The following is a 17,526-nucleotide window of genomic DNA, read 5'->3' as shown; positions in this document are numbered from 1 at the left end:
GGCTCAGCGGCCATGGCTCACGGGCCCAGCCGCTCTGCGGCATGTGGGATCTTCCCAGACCGGGGCACGAACCCGTATCCCCTGCACCGGCAGGCGGACTCTCAACCACTGTGCCACCAGGGAAGCCCAGTGATGGGTTTTTTAAAAAAATACAAAGGGAAGTAGTATACCATGAACCTGTAAGAAATGTGTAATTATATTGGTCTTAAATTATGGCAAACGTAATAAGGAAAAATTTTGTGCTTATGTACATTCTCTGGTGGTAGGAAAAGTGTTTACTAATGAATTTAAGCCATAAGTATACATGCAAAAATGTTTTATGCTATTTTGTTATTTTGGGTAGTCTTGTCAACTCTGTTCTAATATATTGCAAAATAAATCAACCACAGTGATATTAGAGTGAAGAATTGATATGTGGATGTTCACCCACAAATAATGTGACTCATTTTATAAGCACCGTTATTTATTTTTAAAAGACAACATCCAAACCCTTATTATGATGTTTAAAAAATAAGATAACTTTTGATTTTAGGTAGCAGTGATGGCTCTGAACTAAGTGAAGAGACTTCATGGCCTGCTTTTGAAAGGTAAGAAAAATTGCCCATTTAAACTATTTTGAGTTTATTTTGTCTATCTTAAAGTATATGATAATGTGAATTTAAAGACATAATATTTATTACCTATCTCCAAGTGACTATTTTAGGCTTCCTGCTGGTGGCAAAAAAAAAAAAGTTAATATTTAAGCCTGGAATTTAGTGTTATCTAGTAAAGACATGTTTATTTGGAGGCATGACACATATATTTGAATTTTAGTACATTTTAAATTGTAACTTAAAAATAATAATAACCAATCACAGCTTACCTACATATGTGTACAAAAAAAATTATTTCCTTAAATTCTGGTTCATTTAAGTAATTTTAAGGCATTTAGTGGAGTGGTCAACTTCATTCTCAGCTAATTTGTCAAGAGCAAAATGACTTAATAAATTTTAAATTATACTGTAAGTTAAAGCAGCTAAGAGTTTGAATTTAAATTGTCATTAATTCAAAGTTTGCATAAAGCACACAGATTTGTACTGAAATAATGTAAGTCATGTTCTGTTTTCTTTTCCTTGATGCTTTAAGCTGTAAGATCTGTCATCTGCTTGTGGCAAATACACCATATTGATCTTCCAAAATAAGATTTTTCTAAAAATGTAGTCCAACAGTGCAAATAATTGTTACATAAAAAATATCCATTAGAATTTTACTGTCTTTGACCATTTCCATTCTGCCATTGTCATATTAAGATACTTGAATCATGAGCAAAATAATTGCTCCCTTTTGTATATAAACTAAGCAATCTAAGTTTCTAAGCAACAAGATTAGATTCAATTTTGAATATCATGTTAAAATTGATGAAGTTGAATATACCTAACTCCCTGTCAGTCACTTTTTAATAGAAAACAATTATACTAACTATATATTTGAAATTGAACTATACATACTTGAATTGGTTAATTTCATGATATAACTGGAAAATTAGATTCTTGTTCTTGAAACTTAATAAAGATTTCTCACCACTATGTGATTAAGATTTTACTTGCAAATCTAATATTTCAAACTACTTTTGAACCTTTCTACTCTAATTGTCAGTGTTCCTAAGTTTTGTTCTCTTTGTTTTGGAGGATTTTTAACAATTTGTTTTTACATATTATTTCTCTTCCAACTTTCTCTTTCAATCTCTTTATTTGGGTTTGCCTGAAACAGGAAAAACACAAGAGTTGCCTCTGGCTTGCTGTCTGTACAAATTGTCTTATTAGTTCTTTCCCTCTAATAAGAACATAATATCATCAGATGTTGATTTCAGAATGTACTGTATTTACGTAAGAAACATTGATGAACAGAATTGTTTCTCATATCGCATGAGTTATAAGCGAGTAACCAGAATGGTGTTGTGTTAAATAATCTGTTCTTATCCCAGCAGGTTACTTATGAAGATGGTATTTAACAGTATTAACCTTCACATCTCAAAACAGTATTTTTCTTTTGACAAAAGTTTTGCTTTGCAGATATTTGCAGCCAAAAACATGTACTGTGCTTGTGCCAAGTTTAAATCAGTGGCTCTTGGGACATTTTGAGAGCAAATTAATTCTGCCCAGCAAGACTCAGACATAAAAGTAAATAAAGAACTAGGATTTAAAATGCTAGTGATAGTGAACTTTGAAAATAGAGAGACATCAAATACGTTGCCTCTTAAGTTGCTAAAATAATACTTTCTGTTTTAAATATCATTTATCAACAGTGCTAGTTTTGGCTTTTCCTAGGCAAAGAAGTAACACTGTTTCTATGTTTGTGTGTTTATTTCCTTTGTTAAGTATCACATGCCATTTTGGATGAATATTAACTCATACCATTTTTATCATTTATTGGCTTTATCATGTATTCATTTTAATTGATATGGAAATAGGAGACTGCCTTATTTATTACTCAGTTCATCTCTTTTGGTAGTTTTCTTGAATTTAATATAAAAGAAAGGAAAATAAGGTGTTTAAGCCACATTACTTTTAAGTTTATAGGTCACATTGTTTCAGCTGTCTTTATAGGGGCATACAATAAAAATCTATTGTTATATAAATCCAGGTATCAGAGGGGGCCCTGGGTTTGCAGCTCGGGAGCGGGCATGGGGGTCTGGAAGATGCAGGGGCCAGTGGGCAGACCTCGGGTCCCAGCGGGGCGAGGGGAGGCTGAAGGGGGAGGGGGAGGGATAGCCGCGGAGACCCACGGGGCGGTAACAGGGATGGTCAGAGACGAGATGCAGAAGGGACCCGGAGGCTTCTGGAGAACTGGGGGATATCCGGGGGTGGGCAGCAGGCCAGTAACCCCTCTCGGTTTGACGGCAGGGGAGTGTGGAGGCTGGAGAGGGGCTGAGAGGATGGGGGACTGACCCGGCAGCCCCCGAAAAAAATAAAAATTTTTTTAAAAAATAAATAAATCCAGGTATCATATTTAAAGTGGAATCCAAGAACTGGAATATGAACAAAAGGATTTTTAAAGTATTTTTCACGCTTTGATAGTGTTTGGTTATAAATACATCTTTAATTATTTTAGCAGATTTGTGAAAGTGAATGTATATAAATATATGGTTCGAACTAATAAGCACCTTTAAATATTTATAGTCAATAGTAGAAAAAAAATAATTTGAAATTTATGCTGTATGCTTTAAAAAAAGAAAGAGGAGCAATCACATACTATCCTTTTGTAGGATTTAGAAAGCTGTATTACACAAAGAAATTTTATGCTGTTCTAGGTTATTGATGATGATTGTGTGAGTAAAAGTAATATATACAATTTATAATGGAATCCAACAGGAACAGATTATACCATTCTCTCGGCCCGGTGACAAGAGTGGCACGAAATGGCTATCGAAGCCACATGAAGGCCAGCAGGTACAATTCCCCTGCATTCAGGGGTCACAGAACTCCCCTCTGGTGTTGGTGATTGGCTTACATGGGTGTGGTCTCACATTATTTCTGTTCTTTCTCAACTAATTGGTTTAAAAACTAAACAAAATGCCCATGAAAACTTTCTTTCCAAGATTTAATCTAGAGATAAATTTTAACTGTTCTTTCTGATACCAGAGCTAATTGCTAGAACTTGTATCTTTATGTCAACATTTAAAAATAATTCCAAATCTGTAGCTTTTTAACTGCACAGGTCTTTCTAATGTTGCTGATTATTGGATAAGCAGTACAAAAATCCACTTGTTATTCAAGGCTGCAATCGAAGAATTTACTACATTCAATTTATCTTTTTTAAGAATTTTTCAGGTTAACTTCAGGTCCTGAATTTAGACAAGTCTTTTTTATTAAATAATATTTCTGTGTTTAAACTCATGTTCATTCAGTTGTTTATCTAGTTAAACCTGGTCTCTTTCTGCACTACATTAGCTGCAGAAGAAAGTAAGTATGGTAGATTGATTGGGGGCTGGAGGTTAACAGTAATGGATAATCCACCAATTCTCATAATACAACAAAATAGCAGACTTTGAAGTTAATTTTATGTCAATTTAATGGTGTCTAATCTCCTTGAATATATACCTCCTTGAATATAAATAGCTCCAGCATGAAATTTCTAGTGGTTTCCAAGTTTTTAAGTCACTTTGAAGACACCTAAATAATAAAAAAGGGTTAAACTTGCAAACTTCAGGTTTCTTCACTGTTGTAGCAATTCTGCAGCTCATGTCAAATGACCGGAGGAATGACAGATTTTTTTTTTTTAATCAGTGTGTATGTTTTAATTGACTTATATAGGAATTGTTCTTATTTTAACTGTTGGACCTTAAATGAGTTGGGGAGACATATTTAAATGTTTGATTATTGTTTTGTGACGGTATTCTTAAGATAAAAGAAAAAGAAATCTTGAGTTTTGGAGTTATTCCTTTCTTGGAGAGCTGTTAGGCTATAATCACTTAGATGCATTGATGACATTAAAATGTCATTAAATTTTATTGCAGAAAGTCGGTTTTTTAAATATGTTGTTAATTGACTTCATTACTTCTTTCACCTATTTTAGAATTAAGCATGGGTTTTCTTTTGCTTTTTTCCTTTTGATTCTGCTATTTTTATTTTGAGTTTTATATGCTTAAATACTTTTAACAAATAGAATCCTCATCTCTCCTACTAGGACTTAAGTTTCTACTGGGGAAAAAAAGGTTTCAGCAGTGATGCAGTGTGGCATGTTAAGAAGAAAAGTCTTAAATCACTAATTTAATCTTTACTAGGGTGAATCTCTGTATTCTTTCTAAATGATACTTGTTCAAATATGCAATAAAATGTTTTTTAACCATCTACTGACTTCAGTAACTTCCTGTTGATTTTGTGACAGCTTATACATTTCAGATCAGTAAGCCTTTATAATTGTCAGTGTCTTCTTATTCTGAATAAAGTAACAGTTTTAAAATTAAGAATAATTACATTTTATTTAAGTACCTACTTGATAATCACTAAAGCGCTTATATGTTCTTTTCTTCATCTCATTATTATAGTTCTGCAGAATCAGAAGATTTGGCAGTACATTTATATCCAGGAGCTGTTACTATTCAAGGTGTTCTCAGGAGAAAAACTTTGTTAAAAGAAGGCAAAAAGCCTACAGTAAGAATTTAATATATTTTAATACACGCTCTAAAATTAAGCAAATGAATAGGACCCTAAAAAATATGAAGATAGTTGAAATAAAACCAGGTATATAATACACTTGAAATAATTTAAGACATACCTTTGCCTCACAGTGTTATTTAATTTAAAGTGTTATTCTACCTGCCATATAGATTTTAGTTAAATCATACATTTTGGGTGTTTAAATCAAGATGCTCCTGTACTTATCTTTGCTCCCTAATATAGTTCTTAGAGAACCTTGAAAATATATCCCGTTAAGAAGTATTTTATGTAGTAAGTTTAGAAGAAATAGAAAACAGAGTGACCACCCTAAAAAATAGAATTCAACCAATTTTGTTTGGTCAGTCCTAAGTAGAATGTATTGAATGGACGTGATAAGAATATTTGAGATAAAGATTTCAGAAGTGATGAAACTCGAAGCTAAGATGGTGGAAGTGAAGTGGAGCTAAAGGTCTTTGGCACTGAGAAAGCAGAGTGACTGAGAAGCCAGTAGCATTTGCGTAGTATATTCATATGTCTGTCCTCTCCAGGTAGCATCTTGGACGAAATATTGGGCAGCTTTGTGTGGGACGCAACTTTTCTACTATGCTGCCAAATCTCTAAAGGCTACAGAAAGAAAACATGTAAGTATTCCTGTTCCAAGTTGTTAGCATAGTTTCACAGCCTCTTCATGGTTGTAAAGAAAGTAGGTCTAATGCGATGCAACTGTTTGGGTTTTTTCCCACATTCTAATCCAGAAGTTCTTACACTTTCCTTGTTGGAGTATTGTAATGGAATTATTTTTGTTTAGTAAGACCATTCCAGGGAAGGTCTTGGAACAACTTCCATATTTTGTAGTTTCTTTTTTGAATGCTATTTTTCCATTGCAAATGTCAAAACTGCACACTACAAGTATCTATCTTCACTTCCAAGCCCTCTCAAACCTGGGTTTTTTGGGTCAGAAAATGGTCGAAAACTATCACCTTGGAGTCTTGTTTCCTAATTTGTAAAATATGAAAAATTCGGACCAGCATCTCTAGTTCTGTCCACCTCAGTCTCTGTTTGAGTGATTTTCCCAACAGTGAAGAGGAATAATAGTTACTAAGGTTACTATGATCACCTTCTTGTGTTTAAAGGAAGCTTTGAAATGCTCTTTTCTCCAGATGTAGAATCTTCCTATAAATCTTTTTTTTGCATGCTGTTTTTTCTATGCCAGTGATACAGTATTTGAAAATGGAAAACTAATTTTCCATTTTCCATGTTGCATTAACAAAGTCCCCTGGAGAGGAATTTTATTTCTAAATTGTGTATTTTGGGGGTGGGTGGGGAATTAAGTGGTTTACCATACTGAGGAAAGGTAAGCTGCTGAAAAAAAAATGTTAAGTTCTTTTACTACTTACACATTACCCAGTGATACTGCATAATTCAGAGAAGCCCTTCATTTTTTTGGAGGTGGGGGGGGGCATTTATCACTTTGTGTTTTTTTATTCTAACAATGGCTCTTAAAAACTATAACACACACACATTACATGTATACATTTTAATATCAGGTATTACTTCACCAAACACTTTGACTAAATTTACTGGGATTCAGTGTTTTTTTGTTTGTTTTGTTCCTTTTAGTAAGAATAATCCCTAGTTTGAAGTTTGGTTGGATGAGACCAGTTACAAGTTCAACTTCAGACATTATCATTAGAGAAACTTTTCTTTATTCTCACAGTTTTAGCCCTTTAATCACACCAGGGGTAGAGAAGAATACATTTTTGGTTTAAATGAATGTGGGAAGTGCCATAAGATAGCATCACCTACCTTTCCTTATCAGCGGTACCCACACCTTGTCACTGTCCTGAATTTCATGTTAATCATTGTCTTGCTTTTCTTTAGAGTGTACCATATATGTTTCCTTAAACAGTACATTGTGTCATTCTTTAATTGTACCTGAATGGAATCATATAAATTCTTGAGCACTGACTTTTTTGCTCACTATTATGTTATTGTCTAGATATAGTCCTCATATTGAGGTGAAGGACTGTTTTTTGTATTCTAGTCAAATTGACTATAATGCCCACATAACTGACAAAAAAGCTACAGTTTAGTTTCACTAGAACATTTTACAGAGTAATTGCCTCTGGTTAGTACTGCTATACTCAAAGGAGGGGGAAGAAAAAAGGTTGATATAGCTAAATTAAATTGTCATCTTCAGATAAAGTTAACTGTTCACTTAGCCACTTTCAGAGACTTGGCTGGATTTCACTTATTATAAAGAAGTTGACTATTACAAAGAAGTAAGATGTATAAAGTAAATTTTTTTTTGTTTTTTCCTAACTTTAATCAGAAAGAAGCCAAATTAGAGAATTGATTAAATAACTGAATTTGTCCTCTAATACATATGTTAAATATCTTTTTGTGTTTGGCTTTGGTACTTATACATAGAGAATAATAACATGCTAGTTTGGGCTTTTAATTATATGAAGTAATAAATAATGCATATGAAATGTTTAGAAATTAGAGCATAGTGGGCTGTGAGGGAGCCCAATTGAGTGCCGAGGAAAGGGACTGTATTCCTCATCTTTTCTAGTTTAAACTGTTAAGATTAAAGAAAATTATAAGAACAAAATAGAGTATAGAGACAAGTCCATGTTTATATTTAGTATCAATTTTAGGACAGAAAAGATAGGGCACAGAACTAAAAGCAATGAAGGAAAAAAAATTTTAATCATTTTCAAACAGTTAAAATACAAATTGGAAGAAAATATTGGCTATATATAAGCAATAGATAAAAGGGATTAAAATCTTTTATATAAACACAGCACCATCTAGGTAGTGTTCTTGCCAAAAATTTAACCTGAATTTAATCATGAAGAAACAATTAAATCCACATTGTGGAACATTCTTATAAGACAACTGGCTTGGATTCTTAAGACCAAAATTTGGCAGATGAAATAGGGTAGGGGGACAGAAGGACTGTTCTAGATTAAGAGAAACTAAAAGAGTCTTGACAGCTAAATGCAATGTATGTACCTTGGTTTAATCTTGGAGGAAGTTTTTTTAAGCTATAAAGCTCATAATTAGGACAATCAAAAAAAATGGTAATATGCCAAATGTAAATTAGATAGCTAGTGGGAAGCTGCAGCATAGCACAGGGAGTTCACCTCTGTGCTTTGTGACCACCTAGAGGGGTGGGGTAGGGAGGGTGGGAGGGAGGGGGACACAAGAGGGAAGAGTTATGGGAACATATGTATATGTATAACTGATTCACTTTGTTGTAAAGGAGAAACTAACACACTATTGTAAAACAGTTATACTCAAAGACGTTAAAAAAAAATGGTAATATGGACTTTATACGGTTGTGACTGTTAAATTTCTTAAATTTGTTACATTGTGGTTATATAGTAATATATTATTAGCAGATACATGTTGAAATATTTAGAGTCCAATGTTATGTGTGCAACTTACATTTAAATGTCCAAAAAGATCAAGCAAATGCAAAATGTAGATATATGGGTAATCATTGTAGCATTGTTTCAACTTCTCTGTAGTTTGAACCTTTTCAAAATTAAAAGCTGGAGGATGAAAAAAAATAACTAATGAAAGTATACCTGTTCATATATATATATAAATAAATGCAGGAGGAGGAAATCTGGAAGCCTACACCTCTGTTTTATTGCTCTCTAAAGTATGAATGTTTTTGCCTGTGAGGAGCAGAGCAGGCTTGGGAAGAGAGAATAACTGGGAAGAAAGGAGGGGGACTCTGGTTTTATTATGTCTATATTTTTGAATGTTTTAAGATGAAAACATTCACTGTAAAATTATTTTTAATTGAAGTGTATTCATTATAAAAAATTTTTGCAGATATGTTTGAGCCTATCTCTGCATAGTAATGAGTGAATAATTACTGTTTCATACATTAAATTTTAAAAACCAAGGCTACACCTGAAAAAGAAATCTGTAACATATATAAAGACCTTCCACAACTCAGTAAGAATAAAACAACAGTAGAAAAATGGAATAGGGAGATAAAGAAGGTGAAATATAAATGGTTAATAAACGTGAAAAGGTGATGAATCTCACTAGTTATCAAAAACACAGATTAGGGCTTCCCTGGTGGCGCAGTGGTTGAGAGTCCGCCTGCCGACGCAGGGGACACGGGTTCGTGCCCCGGTCCAGGAGGATCCCACATGCCGCAGAGTGGCTAGGCCCATGCGCCGTGGCCTCTATGAGCCTGTGTGTCTGGAGCCTGTGCTCCGCAACGGGAGAGGCCACAACAGTGAGAGGCCCGCGTACAGCAAAAAAAAAAAAAAAAAAAAAAAACACAGATTAAAGAAGATGCCCTTTTTTTTGGCCATTAGGCAGAAATTTTAATGATTGATAATATAACACTAGCCAGGATGTAGGGAAGCATAGACAGTTGGTGGAAATTTAAATTGGTATTGTGGTGGACAATTCTAGTCAGTATTTAACTTAATAACTAGCAATTTTTTTTATCTGAAAGTCTGTCCTATGGAAATCCTTGAACAAGTGCACAGATATCTATAGAAGAATATTCCTGGAATATTTATAGTATCAGAAATCTGCAAACACTGAAAATACTTACTATTAAGGAAATACTGATAGGTAAAAACCACAAGTCAGAGTAAGTATACCCCCATTTGTATATAAAAACCAACAGCAACAGAAAAGTCAGTCTTTGGTGTAATGCATAGAGAAAGGTCCAGATGGCTACACCCCAAAGGATGATGAATTCTGAGGAGTGGGATGAGATTCAGCTGGTGGTTGAGGGCATTTGCACTCTATGTAAAGGGGCTTATACTGTTTGAATTACTTTTTTTTTTAATTGAAAAAAGAAGCAATTGATGCAGATGTTTTGGGGGCTAGGAAAAGAATATTAGAAAATCATGCTATCTGCTTGGACATAAATTATTAGCTATGAAATCAGCTGTTCTGTGGTATTGCCAATTTGATTCTTCAAAGTATTAAAACTTCCTAATCCCTTTGGCTTTCATTTTTGTAGTACCCATGTTGTTACAAATAATGTGAAGTGTTCCTTCTTTTCCCCATTTCTTTAAAATTGTGAAACATATACATGCAAAGATATATAGTATACATGTACATTTTAAAGAATAATAAATAAAATGAACACCTCTATAACTGCACGCAGCATAAGAAGACAGAGCATTACCAGAACCATCCAAGACTTCTCAGATAACATCGTCTTCCTTCCTTATCAGCCATACCCACAGCCTATCACTGTCCTAAATTTCATGTTCATCACTGCCTTGTTTTTGTTCAGGATTTTACCATATGTGTTTTCCTAGCACATTGTCTCATTTTTGAACTGTACCTGAATGGATTCACATACATAGTTTTAAGCACTCCCTGTTTTTGCTTAATATATTGTTGATGAGATTCATCACTGTTGATGCATATAGCTGTCCTTTATTCCTTTTCATACTTGAATAGTCTTCCACTTTATGAATCTGCCATAATTTATTCATCATTCTGCTGATGGACATTTGGATGCTTTCCAGGTTGTTGCTGTATCTAACAAGGCTACTATGAATATTTTTGTGCATATGTTCTCTAGTTTATATACCAAGGAAGGCAAACGTTCAACTTTACAAGAAAATGCCAAATTGATTTACATACTCACCAACAGCGTAATGAGGTTTTTCACTGTTCCACACCCTCTCCATACTTGTTGTCAGGCTTTTAAATTTTGGCTAATGTAGTAAATATGAAATGGTACCTTGTGATTTTAATGTATACACCCCAGATTATTAATGAGTTTGAAGTTTTTTTCATGTTGTTGGTCATTCATGTTTCTTCTCTAAAATGCCTGGATAAATCTTTTGCTTATTGGATAGTGTGTTTTCTTACTAATTGGTAAAGGTTCCTTATATACTCTGGATACTAATCTAGCAGTTATGTGTTACTAATATCTTCTTCCAATTTGTTTGATTTGGTTTTTTTACTCTCTTTGTGATGTTTTTAGTGAATAGTTCTTAATTTTTAAGTAATAAAATTTATCCTTTCCTTTATGCTTAATAGTTTCTGAGTCATGTTTTTTTGTTTTTTTTAATTTATTTATTTAGTTAGTTATTTTTGGCTGTGTTGGGTCTTTGTTCCTGCATGCAAGCTTTGTTTTCTCTAGTTGCAGCGAGCAGGGGCTACTCCTCCCTGCAGTGCGCAGGCCTCTCATTGTGGTGGCTTCTCTTGTTGCATGGGCTCTAGGCGCACGGGCTTCATTAGTTGTGGCACGTGGGCTCAGTAGTTGTGGCTCATGGACTCTAGAGCGCAGGCTCAGTAGTTGTGGCACACGGGCCCAGATGCTCCGCGGCATGTGGGATCCTCCCGGACCAGGGCCCGAACCCGTGTCCCCTGCATCGGCAGGTGGATTCTTAACCACTGTGCCACCAGGGAAGCCTGAGCCATGTTTTTAAAATAAAATACTTCTCTAACCTGAGATCATCAAGATATTCTCCTGTATTTTCTACTAATAAATTTAAAGTTTTGCAATTTGCTTTAAAATCATTGATCCACCTGGAGTCAGAGGGGTGTGTGTGTGAAATGTGTTATGAAATAGGCATTCATTTTGATTTTTCTGCGTGGATGAGTAATTTTCCTGGCACCATCTATTGAACAGTCCATTCTTCCTTCACTGATCTGCAGAGCCCACTCTTGTCGTTTGAGTTTGCATCTATATGCACACATTGCTTTCTAGACTTCCATCGCTCTGTCAGTCTGTCCTTGTCCCAGTAGCTCATGGTCTCAGTTACTGTAGATTTATAAGTCTTGTGTAGCAAGGCAAGTCCAGCCTAATTCTTCAGGAGTGTCTTGGCTGTTTCTGATCCTTTGCTCTTACATGTAAGTTTTAGAATCAGCTTCTCAAGTTCCACATAAAACCCTACTGGAATTTTTATTGAAATGACACTGAATCTGTAGATCAATTTAGGGAGAATTGGCATCTTTACAACATTGAGCCTTTTTCTTCATCTCATGGTTTTTCTCTGTTGATTTAGGTCTTCTTGAATGTCTTTTAACTGTTATACTTTCCTGTATGTCGTTTGTTCCATATATTACTAGGTACCTTTCCTATAAGTGACTTTTATAATTTTAGTGTATAAAATTGCAGTTGACTTTTATATTGATCTTTTCCAAGCATCCTTGCTGATCTTTCTTATTAACTTGGTGGATTTTCTGTGTAGATAATATTATCTGTGAGTAATGGCAGTTTTATTTCTTCCTGACCCTTTTACCTTTTATTTCTTTTCTGTTATCTTAGTGTTCTGACTAGGTCTTCCAATTCAGTGTTGGATGGAAGTAGCAATGGTGGGCATCCTTGTCTTAAAACTGATTTTGAAGTGTTTTTAGCATTTTACCCTTGAGCATGCGTTGCAGGGTTTTGTTTTGGGTTTTGTTTTGTTTTGTTTTTTTCTTTCCTGCTTTGTTTTGTTCGGGTTTTGTGGGGGGGCTGTTGTTGTTTGTTTGGTAGGTACTGTTTATTGAATTAGGAAATTCCATTCCATTCCAAGTCACACAGATATGCATTATATTTTAGCAAATGGTTTTATTTTACATCAACTAATTTGATCATATTTTTTTCTCTTAATGTTAATATGGTGATTTATTTTAATAATTTATCTAAAGTTGAACTAAGCTTGCTTTCATGAAATAAACCAAACTTAGTTGCAGTCATTGATTTCTAACATTAAATCACCCTCATATTCCTGGGATAAATCCAGTTTGGCCATCATGTACCAGCTTTTTTATACACTGCTAGATTCAGTTTGCCAATATTTTATTTAACATTATTTCATTTATGTTCATGAGTAAGATTAACTTAAATTTCTGTGCTTTTATAACAGCCCTTTTTTTCCATTACCAAAGTGTAACTTTATAAAAAAAAGAATAACTAGACAAGTAACAAGCATGCTAAGAATACCTTCTTTTTGAGAAATACAAGCAAGAATATATTATTAAGAATTGTGATGGCAGTTCTGATTCATTAAATCATCAGGTTATCAGGTTTAAGATAACACCCCTATTACATTGGTACACCTTAAACTTATACAATGTTATATGTCAGTTATATTCAGTAAAGGGGGTGTGTGTGGAGATAACACTTCTATTAAAATGGAAGTGTGTTTCCTATAACGAGGGGGTGAGGTGTAGCACAGTAACAAAAAAAAGCAACACATAAATTTACCAGATCTACTAACAGATCATGGTCTTTGGGAGTGGACGCTAGGACAGTTAACTTTTTTTTTTTTTTTTTTTTTTTTTTTTTTTTTTTTTGCGGTATGCGGGCCTCTCACTGTTGTGGCCTCTCCCGTTGCGGAGCACAGGCTCCGGACACACAGGCCTAGCGGCCATGGCTCACGGGCTTAGTTGCTCCGCGGCATGTGGGATCTTCCCGGACCAGGGCACGAACCCGTGTCTCCTGCATCGGCAGGCGGATTCTCAACCACTGCGCCACCAGGGAAGCCCTAGGACAGTTAACTTTTGATGAAGAGTTGAAGCTGGGAAAGATCTGGAAAGTAAGAGACTATCTGAAGAGGGCATGCCTGCATGGAATTTAGTAGTAAGAGACCGGGAGCAGACCTGACCAGCATGAAATCTCATCTCTCTCTAGGAGAAACTGAAAATATGCTCTCTAACAGTTAATTTTTAAATAGAATAAGCCATAAATTTTGTTTCCATTAATTATTTTTTTTTATCTCTCAGTTCAAATCAACATCAAATAAGAACGTTTCTGTAGTAGGATGGATGGTGATGATGGCTGATGACCCGGAACATCCGGATCTCTTCTTGCTGACTGACTCTGAGAAAGGTGAATCATTAAAATAACTAGGGCTTGAGGTATTACATGTACACAACTTTCGATAAGCCAAAATTTATCAATAGTTTAACTGGAATACACAACTAGGGGTATTGTTTGTGTAGTTTAATCTCTTGGGAAGTATTTGTGTCACATAATGTAATATATACTAATAATAGCAATATTTTTAGATATCAATATCTATTAATTGCTTATTTAATAAGCTTATTAAATAAGCTTATTTTCTTTGCTACATGGGCATAAACTTGAAATTAAAAACCCCAATAATCCCTAGAGAGCTAATAACCAGAAAAGGAAGGAGGGAATTCGAGAATCTATAGACCACTGTTAACTTTAAAATCTCAGATTTACAGTATGCAGTACCCCTTCATTTATATTCTGAGATAAATTGTTATTCTTAAGCTCTGAATGTGGCAGAAGTTTTCCTTTAAATGATTTTTATTCCATTACTTTTAATTAAATTAATTGATAATTTGACTCAAACCACTTTCCAAATAAGTATAATTTTAATTATAATACTTAGCTTACAATGTATAGAGACATTTATGAGTGAAAGTGTTGGCTATTGACCATAGGAGTTTTAAGAACTTTAAAACTTTAAATATACTTTAAAAGTGGATGAGAGAGGTTGGAGGGTGGGCTGTGTAGTAGAATCAGATCATACCTACTCACCCTGCCTGTGCCTGTTCTGGAGCCCTCAGTGGTCATTAGAACAGATCCTCATGTGATTGCAGTTCTTCCTTTGTAACATCTGCCAGCTGTTGATAAGCACCACAAAGGAAGCCAGAAAGAAAATTCTTTCATATCTGCCCAGAATCTTCCACTTCAGCAGCTCACTACTGCTAAAATGATGTTATGTTACCTTTTACTGACTGTAAAGTTATACTCTGACTTCTATTTATTTAGAGTGCATATCCACAGATATTCTGCTTTTAGGATATTATGCTACTTTAAGTAAAAATTTAAGAAAATATGCAGAAAAAGTTAGTGCAGAAAAAATAATAGCAAAATGTTATGTTTTGAGATGAAATAGATTGACTTACAGAGTAAGGAGCTCCTACTCAACATTCTGAATTCAAAGCCCCAGCCTCCATGCTGCCAATCCCAAAGGCCTTCATTATTTATAAAAGATCATTTTCATGGGGTTCAGTTAACAAATTATTTGTTTTCCATCAATTCCTTAGTGTGTTTGACAGAACCGTCTCAGAGTACAAGGTTTTTATGAAGTCTGTACTGATGGTCTTTTTCAGGGAGGAGAGAGTAGGTAAATGGCAGCTGATCAGGTACGTCTGCTACTTAGGTTGATCTAATGTTTGCATCTGTGTTTAACAAGCAAAAAAGTGTTATTTTAGTAATCAAACATTTGATGAAGAAAGCTGTTGCCTCTGAAAGTGAAAAAGTCTTTGATAAAATCTCAAAGAAGAGCTGTATAGTGCCTACATATAGATCAGGCTCTTGAGCCATTGAATTCAGTTATAAAGGAAAGAGTAGCACTCAGTAAGAATTGGGAGATAAAAAGAACTCAGGTCAGTGAAAAATGGGAATTAAGCTCAACTTCGGGCACCTATACTACATGAGTCCTTTCTTCTTTTCTCAGTTTATTACCTTAATACATATAAACATATAAAATATCCTTATTATGTGTCAGTTTTGAATTAGAGTCAACATAAGGTCTAAATATATACAACACACATGAAACAAATGAATTTCTAATTTTCTAAAAGAGAAAATGTTGCCTTCTCAGATTTTTCACATAAGCCCTCACTAGACCTAGAAATTTCTCTAATAATTTTGACAAATGTTAACTAAAAACTAAAAGCATAGGTTATATTGATGTTAGCTGATTAATCCTTAATCACATTAAATAGCTAATGTTTAAGTGTTAAACATGTTAAAGCATTCTGGCCTATAAAAATTCAGTATTAGCATCTACTAATATTTAGATCATCTAAATAGTGCTGAGAGGTGATATTCTGCACTCTCATCCACTCATACAAATCTAGGGAAGCCAAACAATTATTTTATTTAAATATACTTTAAAGAGCATTTAAGGAGACAAAATACTTCTCTTCCAATTCATAAACAGCAAAACAGTGACTTTCTGAATAAATGATAGCACGTGAATGTAGCACAGAGAACTCTTCGTTTTATTTGTATTGGAAAATCAGGTGTTAGAGAAATAGAATTCTTAAACGGAGAACTCTCTTCAATTTTTATTGTTTCCCTTTGTTTTTAATACTTTTAGGAAATTCATACAAGTTTCAAGCTGGCAATAGGATGAATGCAATGCTGTGGTTTAAGCACTTGAGTGCAGCCTGCCAAAGTAACAAACAACAGGTAAGCATCTCTCTTAATCCTCAAAATAGTCCATAAATTGAGAATATATTTAAAAGAATTCCAAAGAGAAGTAAATGGACTAATTTTTGGAGTGAAGTAGGGAAATTGTTCACATTCTATTTCTTGTTGACCACAGTCAGCAAGACATGAAGTCCACATTTTAGAGAGGCAATAAACAAGTGAACAAATAACAAAATTTCAAGTAGTAAAAACTGTATGAACAAAATAGAATTACGTGATACGGAGTGATGGGAGTAGAGATAGACTTCAAAGAAGTAAGAGTGAACTGCAAAGATCTCCCTAAGGAGATGACAATGACATGAATGACAGGAAGGAAGGGCCATGTGAAGATAAGGGGGAACAAAGTTCTGGTGGAGGGAACAGTAAGTGCGCAAAGACCCTGAAGATGGAAGAGCTTCAGGTGTTCAAAACAGGGAACTGTAGCCCTTGTTAGGAGAATGTAGTGGGAGGCAGGGAGACTTTAGAGGGGTAAAAATGTGATGGCACCTTAACAAAAATTACTCTGATTTGTCTTTATTTGTTCTATTGACAATTTTATGCGGGTTCCTGTTCTTGCAGTGAAACCCAAAACTACGTGGACTTTTTGTTTGTTTTTATTTTTACTGAAACAAAGATGGTCTAACTCAAAGGCTTTCAGCTACAAAGGGGAATGAATCCATAGTGGTGTTTTCCCCAAACCCGGTTGCAGATTTAAAGTTGAACCATGAATTGGTAGGGCAGGCATAAAATAAACATAGACTCTTTTAGGCCAGTTTTCAGTTGAATGTATTTGAAAATTTTATTGTCTTAAGGTACTGAAATAGAAGTATACGGTAAGTGTTATCAACAGCTAATTTTCAATAATATAATACACTATACAAGTTTATAAAGCTTATAAACATATTTTCCACCGTGTGCTATCAGGACCTAAGTTATTACCCCTTTTTTGATAAAGGAAGAAACTAAGGCTTGGAAATCCTAAAAGACCTACAAAGGGTCAAACAAGTAAAAAATGGTGGACCTGAGACGACACAAACTCTGTCTTCATCCTATAGATTCATTCTTCTTAAATATTGTTGGAATGGGCCTTGTTCTCATAATTTTTATTTCAAAAATACATGAAAGACTAATAGCAATATTTGGTACCATTTTTAACAATGTCCTTTAAGGACATGAAATACCATAGAGCAAAAATTACTTTCTTTCCCCTATCAA

At 34.5% G+C, this 17,526-nt stretch overlaps 1 protein-coding gene across 2 annotated transcripts in view; it reads left to right on the top strand.

The window, feature by feature from the left end:
- RALGPS2 (Ral GEF with PH domain and SH3 binding motif 2) overlaps nucleotides 1-17,526 on the top strand; it is a 170,445-nt gene that overhangs the window by 150,019 nt on the left and 2,900 nt on the right. Inside the window, exons 14-19 of one of the 2 annotated variants that reach the window (XM_059056327.2) lie at nucleotides 533-587; nucleotides 3,351-3,428; nucleotides 5,027-5,132; nucleotides 5,687-5,779; nucleotides 13,860-13,965; nucleotides 16,220-16,311. In XM_059056327.2, the coding sequence (XP_058912310.1) occupies nucleotides 533-587; nucleotides 3,351-3,428; nucleotides 5,027-5,132; nucleotides 5,687-5,779; nucleotides 13,860-13,965; nucleotides 16,220-16,311 (530 nt within the window). The remainder of the gene's footprint in view (nucleotides 1-532; nucleotides 588-3,350; nucleotides 3,429-5,026; nucleotides 5,133-5,686; nucleotides 5,780-13,859; nucleotides 13,966-16,219; nucleotides 16,312-17,526) is intronic. The other variant, XM_059056341.2, reaches the window with a different exon arrangement.

Source organism: Kogia breviceps, chromosome 1 (assembly GCF_026419965.1).
Source record: "Kogia breviceps isolate mKogBre1 chromosome 1, mKogBre1 haplotype 1, whole genome shotgun sequence".
NCBI lineage: Eukaryota > Metazoa > Chordata > Mammalia > Artiodactyla > Physeteridae > Kogia > Kogia breviceps.
Note: the sequence above shows the minus strand (reverse complement) of the source record. Positions and strands in the feature narration are given on the sequence as shown.